Source organism: Callithrix jacchus, chromosome 9, assembly GCF_049354715.1.
Source record: "Callithrix jacchus isolate 240 chromosome 9, calJac240_pri, whole genome shotgun sequence".
Lineage (NCBI taxonomy): Eukaryota > Metazoa > Chordata > Mammalia > Primates > Cebidae > Callithrix > Callithrix jacchus.
Genome location: NC_133510.1, coordinates 71,866,108 through 71,885,439, shown reverse-complemented (window position 1 = coordinate 71,885,439; position 19,332 = coordinate 71,866,108). Strand labels below are relative to the sequence as shown.

The window sequence follows — 19,332 nt, the reverse complement described above, 5'->3', positions numbered from 1 at the left end:
AAAAGGATCAATGCAACAAGAAGAGCTAATGATCTTAAATATATACACACCCAATACAGGAGCACCCAGATACATAAGGCAAGTTCTTAATGACTTACAAAGAGAATTACACTCCCACACAATAATAGTGGGAGACTTTAACACCCAATTGTCAATATTAGACAGATAAACGAGACAGAAAATTAACAAGGATATCCAGGACTTGAACTCAGACCTGGACCAAGCAAACCTGATAGACATTTACAGAACTCTCCACCCCAAAGCCACGGAATATACATTCCTCTCAGCACTACATCGCACCCACTCTAAAATTGACCACATAATTGGAAGTAAATCACTCCTCAGCAAATGCAAAAGAACAGAAATCACAACAAACGGTCTCTCAGACCACAGTGTAATCAAGTTAGAACTCAGAATTCAGAAACTAACTCAGAATCGCACAGCTTTGTGGAAACTGAACAACTGGCTCTTGAATGTTGACTAAATAAACAATGAAATGAAGGCAGAAATAAAGATGTTCTTCGAAACTAACGAGAATGGAGATACAACATGCCAGAATCTCTGGGACACATTTAAAGCAGTGTTTAGAGGAAAATATATAGCAATAAATGCCCACATGAAAAGCTAGGAGAGATCTAAAATCGACACCCTATTGTCAAAATTGAAAGAGCTAGAGGAGCAAGATCAAAAAAACTCAAAACCTAGCAGAAGACAAGAAATAACTAAGATCAGAGCAGAACTGAAGGAGATAGAGACACAAAAAATGCTTCAAAAAATCAATAAATCCAGGAGTTGGTTTTTCGAAAAGATCAACAAAATAGACAGACCACTGGCCAGATTAATAAAAAATAAAAGAGAGAATAACCAAATAGATGCAATAAAAAACAATAAAGGGGATATCACAACAGATTCCACAAAAATTCAAACCATCATCAGAGAATATTACAAACAACTCTATGCACATAAACTAGTAAACCTGGAAGAAATGGATAAATTCCTGGACACCTGTGTCCTCCCAAGCCTAAACCAGGAAGAAGTCGAAACCCTAAATAGACCAGTAACAAGGGCTGAAGTTGAGGCAGCAATTAAGAGCCTACCACCAAAAAAAGCCCAGGTACAGATGGGTTCACAGCCAAATTCTACCAGACATGCAAAGAAGAGCTGGTACCACTCCTTCTGAAACTATTCCAAACAATACAAAAAGAGGGAATCCTTCCCAAATCATTTTATAAGACCAGTATCATCCTGATACCAAAACCTGGCAGAGACTCAACAAAAAAAGAAAACTTCAGACCAAAATCCATGATGTACATAGATGCAAAAATCTTCAATAAAATATTGGCAAACCGATTGCAACAGCACATCAAAAAGCTTATCCACCATGATCAAGTAGGATTCATCCCGGGGATGCAAGGCTGGTTCAACATATGCAAGTCTAGAAACGTAATTCACCACATAAACAGAACCAAAGACAAAAACCACATGATTATCTCAATTGATGCAGAGAAGGCCTTTGACAAAATTCAACAGCCCTTTATGCTAAAAACCCTCAATAAACTTGGTACTGACAGAACGTATCTCAAAGTAATAAAAGCTATTTACGACAAACCAACAGCCAATATCATACTGAATGGGCAAAAACTGGAAGCATTCCCTCTGAAATCTGGCACTAGACAAGGATGCCCTCTTTCACCACTCCTATTCAATATAGTACTGGAAGTTCTAGCCAGAGCAATCAGGTAAGAAAAAGAAAGTGTATTCAAATAGGAAAGGAGGAAGTCAAACTGTCTCTATTTGCAGACGACATAATTGTATATCTAGAAGACCCCATCGTCTCAGCCCAAAATCCCCTGAAACTGATAAGCAACTTCAGCAAATCTTGGGATACAAAATCAATGTGCAAAAATCACAAGCATTCCTATACACCAATAACAGACTTAAAGAGAGCCAAGTCAAGAACGAACTGCCATTCACAATTGCTACAAAGAGAATAAAATACCTAGGAATACAACTAACAAAGAATGTAAAGGACCTCTTCAAGGAGAACTACAAACCACTGCTCAACAAAATTAAGAGAGGACACAAACAGATGGAGAAAAATTCCATGTTCATGGTTAGAAGAATCAATATCGTGAAAATGACCATAGTGTCCAAAGTAATTTACAGATTCAGTGCTATCCCCATCAAGCTACCAATGACCTTCTCCACAGAACTGGAAATAAACACCTTATACTTCATATGGAACCAAAAGAGAGCCCGCATAGCCAAGTCAATTCTAAGCAAAAAGAACAAAGTGGGAGGTATCACACTACCGAACTTCAAACTATACTACAAGTCTACAGTAATCAAAACAGCATGGTACTGGTACCAAAACATAGATATAGACCACTGAAATGAACAGAGGCCTCGGAGGCAACACAACACATCTACAACCATCTGGTCTTTGACAAACCTGACAAAAACAAGCAATAGAAAAAAGGATTCCCTTTTAATAAATGGTGTTGGGAAAACTGGCTAGTCATGTGCAGAAAGCAGAAACTGGACCCCTTCCTGACACCTTACACTAAAATTAACTCCAGATGGATTAAAGACTTAAACATAAGACCTAACACCATAAAAACCATAGAAGAAAACCTAGGCAAAACCATTCAGGACATAGGAATAGGCAAGGACTTCATGACCAAAACACCAAAAGCATTGGCAACAAAAGCCAAAATAGACAAATGGGACCTAATCAAACTCCACAGCTTCTGCACAGCAAAAGAAAGAGTCATTAGAGTGAATCGGCAAACAACAGAATGGGAAAAATTTTTGGCCGTGCAGTCTACCCATCTGACAAAGGGCTGATATCCAGAATCTACACAGAACTAAACAGATTTACAAGAAAAAAACAAACAAGCACATTCAAAAGTGGGCGAAGGATATGAACAGACACTTTACAGAAGAAGACATACATGAGGCCAACAAACATGAAAAAATGCTCATCATCACTGGTCATTAGAGAAATGCAAATCAAAACTACATTGAGACACCATCTCACACCAGTTAGAATGTCGATCATTAAAACATCTGGAGACAGATGCTAGAGAGGATGTGGAGAAATAGGAACACTTTTACACTGCTGGTGGTTGTGTAAATTAGTTCAACTATTGTGGAAGACTGTGTGGCGATTCCTCAAGGACCTAGAAATAGAAATTCCATTTGACCCAGCAATCCCATTACTGGGTATATATCCAAAAGATTATAAATCGTTCTACTATAAGGACACAAGCACACAAGTGTTCATTGCAGCATAGTTTACAATAGCAAAGACCTGGAACCAACCCAAATGCCCATCTGTGATAGACTGGACAGGGAAAATGTGGCACATATATACCATGGATTATTATGCAGCAATCAAAAACAATGAGTTTGTGTCCTTTGTAGGGACATGGATGAACCTGGAAACCATTATTCTCAGCAAGCTGACACAAGAACAGAAAATCAAACACTGCATGTTCTCACTCATCGGCGGGTGTTTAACAATGAGAACACACGGGCACAGGGAGGGGAGCATCACACTCTGGGGTCTGTCAGGGGAAATGGGGAGGGACAGCAGGGGGTGGGGAGTTGGGGAGAGATAGCATGGGGAGAAATGCCAGATATAGGTAATGGGGAGGAAGGCAGCAAATCACACTGCCATGTGTGTACCTATGTAATGATCTTGCATGTTCTTCACTTGTACCCCAAAACCTAAAATGCAATTTAAAAAAAAAAAGAAAAAAAATGTGATACATATATACAACAGAGTACTATTCAGCCATAAAAAAAAAGAATGAAACCCTGTCATTAGCAACAACATGGATGGGACTGAGGGTCATTATGTTATGTGAAGTAAGCCAGGCACAGAAAGAAAAACATAATATATTCTCACTTATTTGTGGGAGCTAAAAATTAAAACAACTCATCTGCGCATGGAGCTCATGCCTGTAACCCCAGCACTTTGGGAGGCCAAGGCGGGTGGATTACCTGTGGTTAGTTCAAGACCAGCTTGGCCAACATGGCGAAACCCTGTCTCTAATATAAGTACAAAAAAAAAAAAAATTAGCCAGGTGTGGTGGTACAAGCCTGTAATCCCAGCTACATAGGAGGCTGAGGCAGGAGAATTGCTTGAGCCTGGGAGACGGAGGTTGCAGTGAGCTGATATTGTGCCACTGTACTCCAGCCAGGCCAACAGAGTGAGACTCTGTCTCAACAACAAAAAAAAAAACAAACCAAACCAAACCAAAACAAAACAAAAAACTCATGAGACAGAGATAAAATGACGGTTACCAGAGATAGTGGGTGGGTAGGTGAGGGATGGTTACAGGTACAGAAAATAGAAAGAATAAATAAGATTAAGTATTTGATAGTGCAACAGGGTGACTATAGTTAATAATTATGAAACTGTACATTTAAAAATAACCGAAAGAGTACATTTGGATTGTAACAAAAAGGGTAAACGCTTGAGGTGATGAATATCTCATTTCCGGGATGTAATTTTTAGACACTGTATGCCTGCATCAAAATATCCCATGTACCCAATAAATATATACACCTACTACATACCCAAAAATTAAACATTTTAAAGAAGTTAAATCTAATAATGTCATTCCTTTGTTCAAAAGTCAACAAATGACTTCACATTTCAGTTTAAAAATCTAAAGTCCTTACAGTTTACCCACAAGTCCCTATATAACCTCATCCCCTATTAACCTCTCTGATCTGATCTCCTTGTCCTCTTGTTCACTATACTCTAGTCATATTGGACTACTTGCTGTTCTTCAGCCATGTTCTTACGCCAGGGCCTTTGTCTTCATTGCTCCTTCTACACATAACATTCTTCTCTTAGATCATTCCCTTACTCCTTTAGGTCTCCAAATGTTCAGAAAGCATTTCCTCATTGATATTTTTGATATCAGTATATAAAACTCCAGCCATCTCCCACCAAAGATGCTCTCTGCTCCACTGTTTTTCTTCAAAGCACCTAATCATTACCTTATACTTGCTTATTCTATTTATTTAATACCTATCTTCCTCCTACTAGAATGTAGGGCCCATGAGAATAGAGCTTTTTGTCTGATTCAGACTCTGCTCTAACTTCAGCACCTAGCACCCAGAACAATGCTTGGCATGCAACTGGTATTCACTATATATTCACCCAGAACAATGCTTGGCATGCAACTGGTATCCACTACATATTATAATAAATAAATGAGCAAATAAATGATTAAACAGTGACATAAATGTTAACACAGGGATGACAAATAGATTTTATATTAAATGCCAATTGAAATAACTGAGAATAGATGCATGCATCAATGTGTACAGGATTCTGAGACCATGTTAGCTTGGTGAAAAAATGTAACATGACCAATTATCAATGTGGCAGTCAGATAGTCAACACTTGAGCATTTATCTGAAACTATGTAAAATGACATTGGTAAAAATACAAGATAAACTAGTTCACAGTACACAAAAGCATAATTATGTCCTGCAAGGTTCTTCATACAGACTTTATTAGCAAAGACTAGTAAACAGAAAATGACAGGCTAAGCAAGACTAGTGAAAAACTATACTTAAATGTAATTAGGGAATAAAATAGACAAACAGTACTTCAGGGAATGTGAGAGGCTGTATTTCACCCTTCTTGACAGTAGGCTACTTGGCCTTTATGCTAAAAACTCTCCATAAACTAGGTATCAATGGAACATATCTCAAAATAATAAGAGCTATTTATGACAAACTGATATCATACTAAATGGGCAAAAACTGAAAGCATTGCCTTTGAAAACTGGTATAAGACAAGGATGCCCTCTCTCACTACTCCTATTCAACATAGTATTGAAAGCTCTGGCCAGGGCAATGAGCCACGGAAATGAAATAAAGTGTATTCAATTAGGTAATGAAGAAGTCGAATTGTCTCTATTTGCAGATGACATAATTGTATATTTAGAAGACCCCATCATCTCAGCCCAAAATCTCCTTAAGCTGATAAGCAACTTCAGCAAAGTCTCGGGATACAAAATCAATGTGCAGAAATCAGAAGCATTCCTATACATCAATAACAGACTTAAAGAGAGCCAAATCAAGAATGAATTGCCATTCACAATTGCTACAAAAAGAATAAAATAACTAGGAATACAACTAAAAAGGGATGTGAAGGACCTCTTCAAGGAGAACTACGAACCACTGCTCAAGGAAATAAGAGGGAACACAAACAAATGGAAAAAGCAATCCATACTCACGGTTAGGAAGAATCAATGTTGTGAAAATGGCCATACTGCCCAAAGTAATGTATAGATTCAATGCTATCCCCATCAAACTACCATTGACTTTCTTCACAGAATTGGAGAAAACCACCTTAAAATCCATATGGAACCAAAAAAGAGCTCACATAGCCAAGACAATCCTAAGATAAAAAAAGAAAAAACAAAGCTAGAGGTATCATGCTACCTGACTTTAAACTATATTATAAGGCTACTGCAATCAAAACAGCATGGTGCTGGTACCAAAACAGAGATATAGACCAATGAACAGAACAGAGGCCTCAGAAACAAAGCCATACATCTATAACCATCTGATCTTTGATAAACCTGACAAAAAACAAGCAGTGGAGAAAGGATTCCCTATTTAATAAATGGTGTTAGGAAAACTGGCTAGTCATATGCAGAAAGCTGAAACTGTACCCCTTCCTTACACCTTATACAAAAATTAACTCAAGATGGATTAAAGATTTAAACATAAGACCTAACACCATAAAAACCCTAGAATAAAACTTAGGCAATACCATTCAGGACATAGGCATGGGCAAAGATTTAATGATTAAAACACCAAAATCAATGGCAACAAAAGCCAAAATAGACAAATGGGATCTAATTGAACTCCAGAGCTTTTGCATAGCAAAAGAAACTATCATTAGCATGAACTGGCAACCAAGAGAATGGGAAAAAATTTTTGCAATCTACCCATCTGATAAAAGGCTAATATCCAGAATCTACAAAGAACTTAAACAAATTTACAAGAGAAAAACAAACAACCCCATCAAAAAGTGGGCGAAGGACATGAATAGACACTTTTCAAAAGAAGACATTTATGCAGCCAACAAACATATGAAAGAAAGTTCATCATCATTGGTCATTAGAGAAATGCAAATCAAAACCACTTTGAGATACCATCTCATACCAGCTAGAATGGTGATCATTAAAAAGTCAGGAAACAACAGATGCTGGAGAGCGTGTGGAACAGTTTTACACTGTTGGTGGAAGTGTAAGTTAGTTCAAGCATTGTGGAAGACAGTGTGGCAATTCCCCAAGGATCTAGAACCAGAAATACCATTTGACCCAGCAATCTCATTACTGGGTATATACCCAAAGGATTATAAATCATTCTATTATAAAGACACATGCATACATATATTTATTGTAGCACTGTTCATGATAGCAAAGACTTGGAACCAATCCAAATGCCCATCAAAGATAGACTGGATAAAGAAAATGTGGCACATATACACCATAAAATACTATGCAGCCATAAAAAAGGATGAGTTCATGTCCTTTGCAGGGACATGGATAAAGATGGAAACCATTATTCTTAGAAAACTAATACAAGAACAGAAAACCAAACACCACATGGTCTCACTCGTAAGTAGGAGTTGAACAATGAGAACATATGGATATGGTGGGGAGGGGGAACATCACACACCAAGGCCTGCCAGGGGGTGGGAGATAGGGGAACGAGCAGGGGGTGGGAAGACTGGGGAGGGTTAGCATTAGAAGAAATACCTAACATAGATGACAGGATGATAGACACAGCAAACCACCAGGGCATGTGTATACCTACGTAACAAAACTGCACATTCTGCACATGCACCCCAGAACTTGAAGTATAATAAATTAATTTAAAAAGAAAAAAAAAGAAAGTAGCGTACTTGGGAACAATTTAAAACATCCTTATTACATGTTCTACTGTAATACATACCTTGTTTTTAACACCTAAAAAACTTACCTGTATCATCATTTTTAAAGTTTAAAAGGTACTAATTGTATGATTATAAATCATTCTATTATAAAGACACATGCACATACAATCCTTTCACCATTATAGAATACGATATTTTTCAGAATTATGACTATATGGCACTTACATTCCGTTTCATGCTTATAGGCTCCTAATGTTAGCTGACGAGATGTTGTCAATAATTGTTGCATCATTGCTGTTGGGTCTTGGAATATCTAATGGGACAGAATGAACAAAAACCCAATAACTTCAAAGTTCTCCACTTCAAATAGTTTTAAAACTATCATTATAAAATCTTCTTACCATTTCATCATAGAACTCTGAAACCACTGTCTTTTTCCCCAGCATTGCATTGGTGTCCGATTGAAACAGCTTTAACAAATGATAAAGGGTTACCTGTGAAATAAAAAGAGATGTCACATCTATGCAATGGTTTTTATCATCACAAGACACTGTCTTTTAACTGAATTAGAGACTGGAATAAATGTATACATATCAAATTCATGATCTTGTTTCAATTGCAACTTATTACAGCAAATCACCCAAAGTTTCTGTACCTTTATTTTCCTATTAGATACATTCATATCTACTTAACATGAATATTCTGAAGAGGGTAATTAAAGATCTGTTCAAGAATCACTAGAGAAGAAACTATAAAAGTAGCACAAGATAAAACTATGGAAATTAAACTGAGAAATCACTGAAACATGAATTCTTTTACTTACATAAGTGGGTTAATTGTGACAACTGCTTTTGAAGATTAGAATTTACAAATTTACCATAAGATTTGATACTTTTAAAAGGAATGAAAAAGTTCGGTGAGGGCAAGATAATTTCTTTGGTAATCTATAAGATTATTACATAAATGACATAATAAATAAATTAAAACTTGGTCAGTGATAATTCACTTTGGGAAGAGCAACATGTCTTCAAATACTTAAAAACAGGTACAGTAAGACATCAAGGGAAAAGCTTCAAAGCACAATGTGTGATTATTTTAGCAAAATAAAATCTAGTTGGGAAAACAACAGAGTTCTTGTTGAAGTTGTGAAAACCTCAATTTTCCAAAAAGTTAGCTAAAATCATTGTAAGAGAATGCTGTTCTTCAAAAGTCACAAAACAGAGAGCAAGGAAGGGTACACTGAAAAAGTTAGAAAATATAAAATTCCTTGCAACTGAATTTAAACAAGCACCATCCATTCCCCATAAAGAAGAGGTCAAGAGATCGGGACCATCCTGGTCAACATGGTGAAACTCCGTCTCTACTAAAAATACAAAAAAAAAAATTAGCTGGGCATGGTGGCGCGTGCCTGTAATCCCAGCTACTCAGGAGGCTGATGCAGGAGAATTGCCTGAACCCAGGAGGTGGAGGTTGTGGTGAGTGGAGATCGCGCCATTGCACTCCAGCCTGAGCAACAAGGGCGAAACTCCATCTCAAAAAAAAAAAAGACAATCTACCTCAATTAACAGAATGTCAGATTTCCCTGGACATGGCTCAGCCAGCAGAAGTATCCTACTTAAAGGACATCTTCCAGGCTAAGATGATGCACTAAGAATATAGAAAAACAAGGAGGGAAATACACAGAATTCTACTAAAATAACAGTAAAGACAGACTGTCTACAAAATGAGAGCATGAATTATATATCAAATTATTTAAAGCAAATAATTTGACAAATTTCTGGAACAGACAGAAAGCAGATGAGTCTACCAAACAGGATAATAAACAGTAACAGAGAAAAACCACAACCTGAAAACTTAAGAAAACTGCCTCAGAGGTGGGAGCCAGAGCTCCCAGGAGCCTACAGTGCTCCAAGCTCAGAGTTGGCAAGTATCAAAGTCAAGAATGCTATAAGGTAGCTGGGCTTTTGGACCTTCCCTTCTCTCTCCACTCCAGACAAGAAAGCCTATCTACATTTAGTGCCTAGTATTTTTCACCCCCAGTACGAAGAAAAAATAAGAACATTTCAGATGGCCAATGGCTCTGAAAGTTTATTTCTCAGGTATCCTTTCTGAAGAAATTCCTTCAGCAAAATGAAAAAAAGAAACTTGGAAAGAGGAAGAAAAAGGAAGAAAATGATCTGTAATCATTAGGCCCTGAAAGATACTATCTACAGTCGAGAAATCCAGTATTAGGGATTTAAATATATAAGATGTATGGGAGTAAGTAATTTCTAGAGGAACTCAAAACAGGTAACTGTTAAAAAGTGGTTTTCTTGGAAAAGGGGTCAAAGACGGGAGAAGGAAGATGGTATGGGCTGAATCGTGACCTCCCTGCAAAAGGTGTGTTTTGTTTTGAGATGGGAGTCTCATTATGTTGCCCAGGCTGGTCTTGAACTCCTAAGCTCAAATGATCCTCCTGCCTCAGCCTCCCAAGTAACTGGGACTACAAATGCACACAAAAGATATGAAGTCCTAATTCTCAGTTCCTGTGGATGTGACATTATTTGGAAACAGGGTCTTTGCAGGTATAATTAAGATAAAGTCATTTAGGGCGGAGTATAATCCAATATGACTGGAGGCCTTATAAAAGAAGAAGACACAGAGACCAGGGAGAAAGATAAGGCCATGTGACAATGAAGGACGATATCAGAATTATGTTTCCAACAGCCAAGGAACACCTGGGGCTGAAAGAGGCAAGGAAAGATGCTCCCCTAAAGGCCAACACCTTGATTTCAGACTTCCAGCCTCCAGATCTGTGGGAATAAATTTGTTGTTTTAATCCCCCCAGTTTGTGGTACCACAAAACTAATACAGAAGACTTGTACTTATTTCAAAAATCTTCTCTTAAAACCATGTGCACATCTGACTTTTATAATTAAAAATTCTTACATCATAAAACTATCCTTCCCTAAATTTTTTTTAATTTTTTTTTTTAATTGCACTTTAGGTTTTGGGGTACATGTGTGGAACATGCAAGACATTTGCATAGGTACACACATGGCAGTGTGTTTTGCTGCCTTCCTCCCCGTCACCCACATTTGGCATTTCTCCCCAGGCTATCCCTCCCCAGCTCCCCCCCCTAAATTTATTATTTGGACTTTCAGAGGCATTCATGCAGATATAGGCAATAAAAACATTTCAAGACAGATGACCCTGATTTTGAGTGGTATTTGAAAATTCTTAGAACAATGAAACTGCCTATACTTGCCTAGAAATCCCTATTTCTAGTAATGAAAACTCAATTTGGCATTTTGCTTTTAGAAATAACAATTCTTTTTATAGTGGCTTGATCTGTATAATATGTTACTGGGCAACAGAAGTAAATCACAAGTTACTTTCCAACCAAGTTGTCTTTCTTATATATTTTAAATAAACCTTCATTTGACATTTTCTATAAGAGCCAACTATTGAAAAAATACAATAGTCTAATTATACTAAAAAACACTATAATACTTTTTAAGAAATAAAATTCAGGCCTATATAGATCTATATGGGAACCTATTCTACAGATTAATCACTACATCAGTGCCACAGGTTATATTATTTTACCTTTCTAAGAGTGACGTTGAGAGCTGTCTCATAATGAGGTTACAGGATACAATGATTTCTTTCATAGATTTATTTTCCAACTGGGGATAGGGGTAACAGATGAGGAGACAGAGAGGTAAGGCAGCATATTCTCAAAATAAAAATGAAAACAGAGCAATCTTACAAAGTTAAAAAGAGTTTCTGCTCTAGTAACATCATGGGCTGCTTCTCTCTCCGTCAACATCTGCTAAATTCTATGCTCTCTTTTCCCTAATAAACTATTCTCATTAAGGTCAGTGTCTCATCTTAGTATCCTTCTCAATCCCTTAAACAGTATCTTGCAAATAGCAGACACTATATTTAATAATTTCTTGGCCGGTCATGGTGGCTCACACTGTAATCCTAGCATGTTTGGAGGGCAAGGTGAGAGGACTGCTTGAGCCCAGAAATTTGAGATCAGCCTGAGCAACATGGCGAGCCCCCATCTCTACAGAAAATAAAAAAAATTAGCTGAGCATGGTGGCATGCACCTGTGATCCCATCTACTAAGGAGTCTGAGGCAGGATTGTTTGAGCCCCGGAGATGGAGACTGCAGTGAGTCATGTTTATGCTACTGCACTCCAGCCTGGGCAACAGAATGTAACTCTGTCTTAAAAGAAAAAAAAATTGCCAAACAAAATATAACATTAGTGTGTTTTCCTGAAGGGCAACATGGATGGTAGGAAATCTAAAAACTTCATCACATGAAAACATGAACAACTTTTAAAGGAGATATGAATGTTTACTCATGAGAAAAGAAAACTAATGTATGAATAGTAATCAGTAAAAAGTTCAGGAAGCATAAAATAAAGTACATCTTTCTTAAAACTAAAATTACCCCAACCTTGAATAGGGTGTTTTACTTAGTGACATAAGTTAATTCTCCGTATTAGAGATATGTAAGCCCCAATGAGATTCTCATTTGAGAGACTGCCTAAATAAATTCCTACATAGGAAGGGAAGAGTAAGGCTAAGTCAATGGGTCCCAAATCTCACTGTGCATCAAAATCACCTTGGGTACTGGCCACATTCAAACCTGCTGAATCAGACTCTCCAAAAGGTGAGGCCTAGGAGTTTGAATTTTTAAAAAGCACCTCACCAAAAATAAACAAATAAATAAGCACCTCAGGTGTTTCTGATGCAGCTAGTTAGGAACTAGTTTGCTGAAATACTGGCCCAGGCATTATTTAACTCCTTTAAAAATACATACACAGTTTAAAAAACATAATCTGATAATTAAAATGTAAATGGTGATAAAAGAATGATGTGATTCTAATGAGATAAAATTAATGGTGTTGACTGTTAAAGCCTTGAAATTGGAGTTAAACCCCAGCCACATATGTGGAATGTGAGAGCCATTACTGAGTTTCGACCCCATAGTTTAAAAAAAAAAAAAAAAAGGCTTAGTGGTTTAACCCAAAAGAAAAAACACTAGAAAAAGGTATGAATGCAAATATCTGGGTTCAAAAACTAGCTCTACCAGAATTAACTGAATGTTTCTGAGCAGTGATTTGACCTGTAAGCCTTGGTATCCTGATCTCTAAAATGAGCATATTACAACCTAACAAAGTTGCTAAGGATGAAAGCAAAAGCCTGAAAAGCCTGGAGGGACTTTTTACATTATCAAGCAACAATCTGATAAGAAGAGATCAAAAGATGAAAAAGCCAGTGGTTATAAAAAATAAAGACTCATAAATAAGTTCTAAAATGAAGCACTAATACTGATAACAGCTTAAAAAAGCAAAAAACTATTTCTTGGTGTTTAGCAAAAACTATAAAAACCATTTTACATGGCATATGGGCTCAACTTGTTTATTACTAACAACCAAATGAAAATAACGGTTTTAATTTTTTTATTGCTGCAGTGATCATCTGATTTCCATGGTTTCTTTCCAATATATGTTCATATTATTTCTTCCCATACTTGAAAAAAAAAAAACGGATTTGAAAAGTACTTCACTTAAAAATGAAAAACTTAACTCATGTCAAGATACACTGTGCCGTAAGTTTACATAAAACACATGTGAATGAACACTATTCATTAAGTATTATTATATTTTCACATTTACTAAGAAATCTATTTTATATTTACAAAGATTAATGCTACTTACGGGTCTTTCATTGGGATCAATGAAAAATATTTTGATGATTATTTCGAATTCACCCCATCCTGTTTCAGTAATTTCATATGGAGGCTTAGTAACAACTAAAGAGGGAAAAAAATAGTAAATTATTGGTTTAGTTTCCTAGCTGTTTTTAACTTTGGATATTGTGTATCAAAAGACTATACTGTACCTCTTAAAGGATTGCCATAGCTTTCATGTAATTTAAACTGGATTTTTTTCACATATGCTGACATATCCTGAAATATAAGGAATTAATTAGTTTTATGATCTACGTATGAAAACTAGGAAAAGAATACACTAAACATATGTACCTAATTTTAAAAAAACATACTTCCCCTCAAATTTTATGGAACCTAATTTTCTAAAAAACATGAATTATACCTAGGAAGTTATTTTGCTTTTTTTGAAAAACAAAAACAAAGGAAGACTGTGTTGAATTCTTTTATAATTTGTAATACATAAAAATACATGTCCTTAATTCACTTTTTTTTTTTTTTTTGGCAAATCTTGGTTTCATATACCTCTATAGAGATAAAACTCTAAATCGATTTTTATTTTTTTTCCATTAAAACAACATTACATATCTGGTACTGTTACAGAAATAACCATATAAACCAAGGCAAATCTATAGTCAATTTTAAAGAACAAAATTACATTACATAGGCCAGGCATGGTGGCTCATGCTTGTAATTCTAGCAGTTTGGGAGGCCAAAGCAGATGAGGTCAGGAGTTCGAGACCAGCCTGGCCAACATGGTGAAACCCCATCTCTACTAAAAATACAAAAAATTAGCCGGGCAGGGTGGCAGGCACCTGTAATCCCAGCTACTCGGGAGGCTGAGGCAGGAGAATTGCTTGAACCTAGGAGGCAGAAGTTGCAGTGAGCCGAGATCACGCTATTGCACTCCAGCCTGGGCAACAAGAGAGAAAGTCCATCTCAAAAAAAAAAAAATATATATATATATATATATATATATATATATATATATATATATATATTACATAAAGCTAAGGACAACTAATTAAAAGGAATATAAGACTGTTGAATACAAAAACTCCTCTTTTTCTTGATTTTATTTTGAATTACAGAGAATATTCATTAGTTATGGCACTTAAAAGGGCTTCTGTTGGCAAAGGTGGCTTTTAAAAAATATAACTCATAGACCAATATCATCCTGATACCAAAACCTGGCAGAGACCCAACAAGAAAAGAAAACTTCCGGCCAATATCCATGATGAACATAGATGCAAAAATCTTCAATAAAATATTGGCAAGCCGATTGCAACAGCAAATCAAAAAACTTATCCATCATGATCAAGCAGGATTCATCCCAGGGATGCAAGGCTGGTTCAACATACACAAGTCTATAAACATAATTCACTGCATAAACAGAACCAAAAACAAAAACCAGATGATTATCTCAATTGACGCAGAGAAGGCATTTGACAAAATTCAACAGCCCTTTATGCTAAAAACCCTCAATAAACTCGGTATCGACGGAAAGTATCTCAAAGTAATAAAAGCTATTTACGACAAACCAACAGCCAATATCATATCGAATGGGCAAAAACTGGAAGCATTCCCTTTGAAATCCGACACTAGACAAGGATGCCCTCTTTCACCACTCCTATTCAATATAGTACTGGAAGTTCTAGCCAGAGCAATCAGGCAAGTGAAAGAAATAAAGGGTATTCAAATAGGAAAGGTGGAAGCCAAATTGTCTCTATTTGCAGACGACATGATAGTATACCTAGAAGACCCCATCGCCTCAGCCCAAAAACTACTGAAACTGATAAGCAACTTCAGCAAAGACTCAGGATGTTTATATATGCAAATATATAAATGTGCAAAAATCACAAGCATTCCTATACACCAGTAACAGACTTAAAGAAAGCCAAATCAAGAACGAACTGCCATTCACAATTGCTACAAAAAGAATACAATACCTAGGAATACAACTCACAAGGAACGTAAGGGACCTCTTCAAAGAAAACTACAAACCACTGCTCAACGAAATAAGAGAGGACACAAACAGATGGAGAAACATTCCATGTTCATGGTTAGGAAGAATTAATATCATGAAAATGGCTATACTGCCCAAAGTAATTTACAGAATCAACACTATCCCCATCAAGCTACCAATGACAGCCCGCATAGCCAAGTCAATTCTAAGCAAAAAGAACACAGCGGGGGGCATCACACTACCGGATTTCAAACTATACTACAAGGCTACAATAATCAAAACAGCATGGTACTGGTACCAAAACAGAGATATAGACCAATGGAACAAAACAGAGGCATCGGAGGCAACACAGCATATCTACAACCATACAATCTTTTATAAACCTGACAAAAACAAGCAATGGGGAAAGGATTCCCTGTTTAATAAATGGTGTTGGGAAAACTGGCTAGCCATGTGCAGAAAGCAGAAACTGGACCCCTTCCTGACACCTTACACTAAAATTAACTCCAGATGGATTAAAGACTTAAACATAAGACCTGACACCATAAAAACCCTAGAAGGAAATCTAGGCAAAACCATCCAGGACATAGGAGTAGGCAAGGACTTCATGACCAAAACACCAAAAGCATTGGCAACAAAAGCCAAAATAGACAAATGGAACCTAATGAAACTCCACAGCTTCTGCACGGCAAAAGAAACAGTCACTAGAGTGAATCGGCAACCAACAGAATGGGAAAAAATTTTTGCAGTTTACCCATCTGACAAAGGGCTGATATCCAGAATTTACAAAGAACTCAAACAGATTTACAGGAAAAAAACAAACAAGCCCATTCAAAAATGGGCAAAGGATATGAACAGACGCTTTACAAAAGAAGACATATATGAGGCCAACAATCATATGAAAAAATGCTCATCGTCACTGGTCATCAGAGAGATGCAAATCAAAACCACATTGAGATACCATCTCACACCAGTTAGAATGGTGATCATTAAAAAATCTGGAGACAACAGATGCTGGAGAGGATGTGGAGAAAAAGGAACACTTTTACACTGTTGGTGGGAGTGTAAGTTAGTTCAACCATTGTGGAAGACAGTGTGGCGATTCCTCAAGGCCTTAGAAATAGAAATTCCATTTGACCCAGCAATCCCATTACTGGGTATATATCCAAAGGATTATAAATCATTCTACTATAAGGACACATGCACACGAATGTTCATTGCAGCACTGTTTACAATAGCAAAGACCTGGAATCAACCCAAATGCCCATTGATGACAGACTGGATTGGGAAAATGTGGCACATATACACCATGGAATATTATGCAGCAATCAGAAATGATGAGTTCGTGTCGTTTGTAGGGACATGGATGAATCTGGAGAACATCATTCTCAGCAAACTGACACAAGAACAGAGAATGAAATACCACATATTCTCACTCATAGGCGGGTGATGAAAAATGAGAACACATGGACACAGGGAGGGGAATACTAAACATTGGGGTCTATTGGGGGAAAAGGGGAGGGCCAGAGGGGGAGGGGGGAAGCTGGGGAGGTATAGCCTGGGGAGAAATGCCAAATGTGGGTGAAGGGGAGAAAGGAAGCAAAATACACTGCCATGTGTGTACCTATGCAACTGTCTTGCATGTTCTGCACATGTACCCCAAAACCTAAAATGCAATAAAAAATTTAAAAAAAAATGCATTCCCAAATTAAAAAAAAAAAAAAAAATATATATATATATATATATATATATAAATAACTCATTATAGAAGAATAAAAAATGCTAAACAGTAACTCATGTACAATAGTAATTAATGTTTATTAACTTTTTAATTTACTTTTAGGAATTTTTAAATGTCCTTATATCTACATTCATATCTAACTTTATTATTTAAAAAATAAACTGGAATCTTACTGTAATGATATCTTCTTTTATTCTTTCTTTAGCAATGGAGTCTTACTATGTTGCCTGTCTGGTCTCACTCTCCTGGGCTCAAGCAATCCTTCCACTTGGGCCTCCCAAAGTGCTGGGATCACAGGAATGAGCCACTTTGCCTAGCCAATGGTTTTTAGTTATATTTACAGAGTCTCATAACTACAATTTTAGAACATTTTAATCACATAAAAGAAAGCCGGATCCATTAGCATTTACTCCAATACCCTTCCCTGCCACCTACTGGCAACCACTTATCTATTTTCTTTGTCTACGGATTTGCCCCTTCTAGACATTTCGTATAAATAAAAGTATATAATATGTGGCTTTTTAAATATCTGGCTTCTTTTACTTAGCATAATGCTTTCAAGTTTCATCATGCAGTAGCATGTAACAGTACTTTACTTTTTATTGCCTGATTATATTCAATTGTATGGATATACCACATTTTATTAACCATTCATCAGCTGATAGACAAGTGGGTTGTTTCCTCCTTTTGGCTATTATGAATAATGCTGGTATCAATGTTCATATGCAAGTTTTTGGGTGGACTTTGAAGGGTTTTAAATAGAGGAATAATTTACTCACTCAATAAATACCTGTTAAATACCTACTATGTACTGGCTATGTTCCAGGCAGGGAAGATTCAGCAATGAAACAAAATTACCAGCAATCAGATGACACAGCAGAGCTATCTTTCACATTCTTTGATGGTCTTATTACCACATTATCACTTCAAGGATTAGCTGCTGATTCCTGAAACTCCTGATTAAATACTATATTAACTTGAGATATGATGTTAGGAAGGTGTACTTGTACTGTATTTATACCATAATAGTTCTTGTTACCTTAATTTTAATTAGAAAACATTTTTGGAAAATTGGTTTCTACTATTTTATGAAGATGACAGTTCTCTATTTTTTCAAAAACTTTTTGACAACATTCCTGCAATGGGCCAACTTTATAATCAGGAAGTGACTATAAAAAGTTACAGGTTATCTTTAAGCAAAACAAATTACAGACAACTTTAAGCAAAACAGTTACAGAAAAAAATGAGTGCCTACCTCATTTCTATATGGTTTTACATACACTGTCCACTGATGAGTGTGCCCATCTTCTTCTCTTTTCTTTCCAAAATACCGAGCAACATTACCATAAACTATTGGTTTAACAATAGTAACCCCCTAAAAGAAAAATAATTTTAAAATCAATGAATATTGTACCATTACCTAAATAAGCAGAATAAGAGCTCTGAAAACTTGTTTTAAAGAGTAACAATCTATAGTTTGCTCACAGGATTTCTCTCAAATCAGACACTTAACCCTCATTTCATATTAATACAAAAAAAACCAACAGAATTACAATGTTCCCTCTGCGAAAATGTTTTTATTTAAATTACCACGTAAAGCACTTTGAGAGTTTTGTTTAAAGAAATGCAAAAGGCCTTTTACTTAAACACTGAAAGCTAGACATTAAAATAAAATTTGCCAATTCTGACTGGCATCACCTGTGGTAATGCCTTTATCACCCAGCCTGTGGCAGTGTTTCCCAAAGTATAGCATAAATATTAACAGCAATTTGTGAGAGGTAGAATAAAGGTCAAATATTTTCCACTTTTTTACTTATGTTTTTAATCAGAATTTAAAAAAAAGAAAACTGTAACTAGAAATTAAAACCTACAATTTCACTGAGGTGGGTGGATCACCTGAGGTCAGGTGGTTTGAGACCAGCCTGGCCAACGTGGCAAAACCCCATCTTTTCTAAAAA

The 19,332-nt window shown here is 36.4% G+C and overlaps 1 protein-coding gene across 1 annotated transcript in view; it reads right to left on the bottom strand.

The window, feature by feature from the left end:
* The window catches only part of YEATS4 (YEATS domain containing 4), a 47,822-nt gene that overhangs the window by 25,548 nt on the left and 2,942 nt on the right, over positions 1-19,332 (bottom strand). Inside the window, exons 2-6 of the mRNA XM_002752747.6 lie at positions 18,630-18,749; positions 13,841-13,907; positions 13,657-13,751; positions 8,341-8,433; positions 8,165-8,252 (exon numbers count right to left, since the gene is read on the bottom strand). Of these exons, the coding sequence (XP_002752793.1) occupies positions 8,165-8,252; positions 8,341-8,433; positions 13,657-13,751; positions 13,841-13,907; positions 18,630-18,749 (463 nt within the window). The remainder of the gene's footprint in view (positions 1-8,164; positions 8,253-8,340; positions 8,434-13,656; positions 13,752-13,840; positions 13,908-18,629; positions 18,750-19,332) is intronic.